The sequence below is a fragment of the Synchiropus splendidus genome, chromosome 4, assembly GCF_027744825.2.
Source record: "Synchiropus splendidus isolate RoL2022-P1 chromosome 4, RoL_Sspl_1.0, whole genome shotgun sequence".
NCBI classification, from domain to species: domain Eukaryota; kingdom Metazoa; phylum Chordata; class Actinopteri; order Syngnathiformes; family Callionymidae; genus Synchiropus; species Synchiropus splendidus.
In genome coordinates this window covers 592,972-598,811 of record NC_071337.1, presented here as the reverse complement: position 1 = coordinate 598,811, position 5,840 = coordinate 592,972, and the positions used below count along the sequence as shown (strand labels likewise).

General features: G+C 55.3%; 1 protein-coding gene across 1 annotated transcript; it reads right to left on the bottom strand.

Moving 5' to 3' along the window:
• Positions 1-1,515: 1,515 nt before the first annotated feature.
• On the bottom strand, positions 1,516-4,752 carry LOC128757119 (troponin I, slow skeletal muscle-like). The gene is made up of 7 exons (XM_053862184.1): positions 4,503-4,752; positions 3,945-4,012; positions 2,891-2,932; positions 2,682-2,813; positions 2,526-2,615; positions 1,794-1,976; positions 1,516-1,719 (listed from the first exon to the last, which is right to left on the bottom strand). The coding sequence occupies exons 2-7, from the start codon at positions 3,960-3,962 to the stop codon at positions 1,618-1,620; spliced, it is 567 nt and encodes a 188-aa protein (XP_053718159.1). The 5' UTR covers positions 3,963-4,012; positions 4,503-4,752; the 3' UTR covers positions 1,516-1,617.
• Positions 4,753-5,840: the final 1,088 nt, after the last annotated feature.

Sequence of the window (5,840 nt, the reverse complement as noted above, 5' to 3'; positions counted from 1 at the left end):
GTCCTGCTGTGGAGCTCCACACCACGACCGACGTCTGCAGGGAGCAGCCCACTTTGGCCTCAGGCTCCGACACGTTCAGGAGGAAGTCAACTCTGCTCCAAGGTCCTTGTCTCTTCAAACGCCTCCACGGTCAATCCCTGGCCGTCCGTCTGGCACCATAAAGTCCCCTCAGTTAACCAGCTGACGGACTGGTCTCCTTCTGGCTGGTTGTGCATGACACACTTCCAGAGCAGATGCAGCTTCCATGGGCTCTCAGGTCATGAAGAACGAGAGAAACCCTGCCATCAAAACGACGACCTTATTCAGTTCATCGAAACTGATCAGTTCAAAAATAAATGTTTTGCTGCTGCAAAGTGAGAGTGAGATTTGTTGATTTTTCAGCCTCAAGCGCCTGGTGTCTGTGAGGAGAGCAGAGGTGAGGAACCACTGCACTGCAGCGGAGGTCCTGGCGCAGTCCAGGCTCCGCTGACACCGTGTGGTATCAGGGTCATGACGGTCCCCTGCTTCGACCAGCACTCACTCTCCTCACGAGTCAGTCATTTGTGGCGTGGCGAGACGTTCCAGAGCCAGACGAACCCTTCAGATGAGGTCAGCTCTCAGCTGGAGGTGAAGGTGTCCTGTCAAACAGGACGCGAGTGCGTGTGAGCGGAGTTCGGGACGGAAGGAAGGAAAGGCACTCTTCTAACGTCTATATTATGGCGCCCCCGGGCGGCGGCCATGGTGAACTACATCACTGGGAAACCTTTATCTGACCTACAGGAGTCCTTCTCCCTCATCTCTCGAGCTACACTGACGATGAAGATGACGATGATGAAGACGGCGGGGCATCATGACTGTCCACTTTTCTTGGCGCCAATAATCATGTACGTCGGAGGAAGCAGGCACCAACGTCTGCAGAGGTCAGAGGTGTCGCCACCTGCTGGTGTACCGCAGTAACTACACCAGGCCTCCAGTTCACAGCCTGACCAGTGGCGCACGGGCCGCTGGCGTGTTCGGCCCGGCACAGGTCCAGACAGCTGCAGAACAGCTGCCTCTCCTCAGGTGTCCATCTCGCGCAGCCTCATTGCACCCAGATTCCAATGAGTCAGAACCGGGACTGATGCCTGGGATGTGACTTACGCTGGTCGAGATGTGCTATGAACACAGCTGGTTCCTTGTTCCTGATTAAAAAAGTGAACCTAAATGCAAGTCGCTGTCATCCTAAATGCAGCAAGCCCCCCACAGCAGGGGGCGCTCTGGCTCGTCCGTTGAAAGACTCACGCCACGCCACAAGTGCACAGAGAGGTGGAAGCTATTCCCCCAGTAAGTGTCAGATCTTCTGCCAGACAAGTGTCACAGCTGAACACAGGAGCTTCCCTGGCCTCCTGCCACAGCCCAGCTCATGCTCTCATGAGTCAGGATGCCCAGAATACGGGCTCACTGGAGTCTCAGCCAGCTCAGAGACGGAATGGCGAGTCCGCGATGAAGAAACATGACGGCGCTGAATCATGGGCTCATGATGTCACCACCCTCGTGTCAGGAGAGGAGTCAGAGTCGTCAGTGCTTTATTCAGGTGGAGAACTTGAAGGAGTCACGCTGGCGTGGCCCCGGCTCAGGCAGCAGCAGGATTCACGCCCCTCACTGCGCGCCGCCGCCGGTGTCGAACATCTTCTTGCGGCCCTCCATGCCCGACATGGCTTCCACGTTCTTACGCCAGTCTCCCACCTCGGTGGTTAGCACCTGCGACGGAGGCGGACAAAGCCTCTTCAAAATGACCATCCACTTCGCTCACGTGCTCCTCGGACGTCACCAACCTTGTCCTGCTTGACGTCCTCCTTCTTCACGGACTTCAGGTTGGCCCTCAGGTCCATGGAGCCCTTGTGTTTGGAGCCCAGCAGGGCTCTCATCATCTCGTCTGCAGACACCCTCACCTTCCTCAGAGCTGGTTTCTTGAACTTCCCGCCAAGGTCCTGCACCTTCAGCTTCAGCTCGTGGATCTAGAAGACACTCTGCTGTTAACCCTGATCACATGACCCTGAGGACAGGAGGCTCACAGCAGTGAAGAGAGTGTAGATGAGGCTTCGTGACACAGTACTGAGGGGTAGATGAGGCTTCATGACACAATAGAGGAGGTCTCATGACACAGTAGTGAAGAGATGATGAGGCTTCATGACACAGTACTGAGGGGTAGATGAGGCCTCATGACTCAGTAGATGAGGCCACATGACACATTGTCCTGACTCTCATCTGCAGTAAAATGTTTGGACTCGAACAACTTATTCAATGAAACTTCAAGTTGTCTCCACCTAGTGGCCTCTGAACATGAGGGCACTGTTTCATGGAGCCGGCTCTGACGTAGCAGGCGCTGCAGATGAAGCGAGAAAGGGGCCGTGCATACAGGGGGAGACGCTCGTCTTGCTGCGGCCAAGGCGAAAGCCTGAAGCCCCAGGATATGACTGAGGCTGTGGCCCGGGGCAGGATCCTGATGTCACCTGCTCAGAAGCCTGTGTGAAGCAGCACATGCAAATATTGAACATCAAACTTACATCTTTGTTGTGTTTGCCGACTTTGTATTCGCAGTCGTATCTCTCCTCGTCCACGACGTCGATCTGGGCGTGAAGCTGCTTGCACAGGTTCTGGAGAGAGGAGCGGAGACCCGGTCTGTGGCCTGGATTGCAGCCGGGACGCTGGCGGGTGCTCACCTGCAGCTCCTCCAGGGACAGACCAGACAGTTGCAGCGGAGGAAGCTTCTCTCCCAGGTAGCGCACTTTCTCCTCCTCCCTCTCCTGGTTCTCTCTCTCCAGGTCCTCACAAGCTCTTGTCAGGAGCAGCATCTGTGATCGGTCAAAGTCCACCCCAGTCACATGACCGTCCCAGGCGAGTGCAAAAGCTGAGAAAAGCTCCTGCTCACCTTGAGGGAGAGCTTGCGGGAGGCCGAAATCTTGGACTTCGGCTGTTGACAGACAGACAGACACAAGGTGGGGACGGTTGCAGCGGAGCGCCAGGCAGTGATGACCGACGCCATCTAGAGCTTGTCAGGAGTCTTATCTAGACTGAAGGTGACCACCCTCCTCACTGTCATACATTGACCTTGGGCTGTGGACTTCTGCGTCCCATACCGACGTCAAAAGCAGCCTTCACTGTAGAGCCATAGATGTTTCAATGGAGTCAAAGGATGGTGGGGCTGCGAGGGCTCACTTCACACACACACACACATATATATAGAGAGAGAGAGCCCCTGACGCGGCTGTCCTCCTTCCTGACGGTGCCATCAGGAAGTCACCGTGAGCGAAACGCAGCGGCTTGAAATAGCAGTTGACACGTTGGCAGCGCCGCCCCACGGCTGAGCCGCCATCTTTCCTTCACGTGACGCGCCGTGAGCAGGCGACGCGGAGCATGTGCTTCAGGCGAACATGCAGCGCTGCAGGCTGCCTGCAGGTGTCAGTGTCGAACGGCCAGTACATGAGGCCATGGGAGTGAGGGGGGGCGGGGACCAAGAAGACCAGCACACCTCACTGAGTACCTGGGACGAGGTTTCGGGCCGAGCCTTTGAGGCTAAAGTGTCAACGTACAGAGAAGCCTGAGCAGGTGTCAGGAGTTCTCCAGTCCTGTCCTTCATGACCTTGAAAAGCTCAGCCAAAGCGGCGGGCCGAGACACGCCGGGCGGCGTCACGACTGCAGTACTTCAGAGTGACGTCAGATCCGGTGCCAGCACCCGCCGAGCCAGCGCCTGTGTGTCCATGCAAATGTGTTGTTCCTGTCCGCCTCCTCATGATGTGTGCGTGAAATTCAGCGGCGCTGGCAGCAGCCATCAGGGGCCAGATAATGTTTTATTATTAGGATGAAGTCAAGGGGAAAACTCTCCGGGAGGCTGATAACAACTGCGACAGATAAGCGGCGGCCGAGCTCACAAGGACGCCGCGCCCCTGGCGCCACACGCGCAGGATTAGCACTCGCTCACTTACCTTATCCTTGGGATTCATGGCCCGGGATCGATCCAGCTTTAGACCGGGGAGGCGGGAGCCAAGCGATGCTGCAGCCAGTCCAAGTCAGCGCCACAAATATGGAACGGTCCAGACACAGAACACTCAGAGTGGAAGCACAGCGTCTTTCATTTGCACAGCAGCTCAGCACAGAGAAAGGCTTGCTCCAACTGTGGTCCACACACTCCCTGCACTCTGCACCTCGTGCTTCATCAGACTAGCACTTGGATGAACTTGAACTTTGTTTGAAACATAGGTAGTAGTAAAAAACGACAGCGCCATTGTTTTGTGGACTTCACTTGTATCTATCGAGTGATTCCACATGTGTCTCTCAGTTGTATTTGAAGAGAGACGTCGCCTCCCCACTTCTCACAGTCGATGTGACTGACAAGTGAAACACTCTGAGAATCAAAAGACACGCTGGACTGATAAACCATCTGACTGGATCTTAGCAGCGGTTAGAGTCACTTTCCAAACACTAACAAAGGCATTCACGACAGGAAACGTCACACGGACGACAACAAGCAGACTTGTCTTTACCTGCGAGTCGGTGTCAGCTGAGAAGCCACAGGTCAAACTGACTTGTCCACAGACAATGGCAGGCTTTTATGTGGGCAGGGAGGCAGCAGAGATAACGTGTGCTCCCAAGAATGTTCTGGCCCAGAACCAAGCGCCAAAGCTCGCGCTGCACCAGGAGACCAGCCGCCAGGAAGCACGTGCTGAGAAGAAAAGCTGGCAGGTTTGAGCCCCGGATCCCTGAGCCTCGAGGACGAAGCCAGGCGTGAACAAGACCGTCCAGACCTGGGAAGGATGAGGTGAGATCCACTGTGACGGAAGCCTGTGGGTCCCGCAGGGGACCTCATCTGCAGCTTCACCTCTGGAGACACCATGGGGAACCACGCTTGGAACACGTGCTGGGCACTGAAGATGTTGCCCTGTGATTCCAAATGAGTCCGATGGAAACCGCTAGATCTGAGGTCAGCTGACCCTTGTTGGGGGTCACCACACGCCTCTGGAGCGATGCATCAGTCTGCAGCATGAGCTGATCATCTATCGTCTCCACAGGTGGCTCTGCTGAATCACAACACTAAAACAGTGTGAATCCAGTTCCAAGTGAACCAAAGCCAGAACCGAGCCTTGGTGAGGTCACTGGAGGCGGATCATGTCTCTGCAGGTGAGGATCAGAGGAGAAAGATGAGAGTTCAGAAGGAGCCAGTGAGCATGGAAGCCTGTTCTTCTCACCAGCAGATGAAGAGCCTCATCAGAACCAGGTGAAGCCAAGTGAAAGAATGAGGGACCAGTGGCAACCATCTGTGTTTGGCTGAACGTTTGCCTCAAACCAGCGTAAACACGCCACGATAGCGAGCTATCAACACAGCAGAGAAGCTCTGAGGAACATGGGTGAGGAGGCCTCAACACTGGACCCAGTCAGTGCCACTGTTGATGTTCTGTCCTGCTGAGCCTCCTGAAGAGACTCGCACCTTCCAGTGACATGAGCCTTCAGTGTTGATCCCTGCAGACGCTTCATCCTCTCACAATAGTCCTGGCTTCCACAACCAGGTGGTTGGAATCAAAACAAGTCCTTGCTTCACATGAAGCTGCTCTTCTTCCTCAGAAACCCTGGACAAACTCCTCAGTATTGGCTGATATTGATGCTGCTTCCACCCTTCACTGCTCCAGTGACGTCACTAGATGGCGCCGGTGTTTGGTGCCTCAGTGACGTCACTAGATGGCGCCGGTGTTTGGTCCCTCAGTGACGTCACTAGATGTCGCCGGTGTTTGGTGCCTCAGTGACGTCACTAGATGGCGCCGGTGTTTGGTGCCTCAGTGACGTCACTAGATGTCGCCGGTGTTTGGTCCCTCAGTGACGTCACTAGA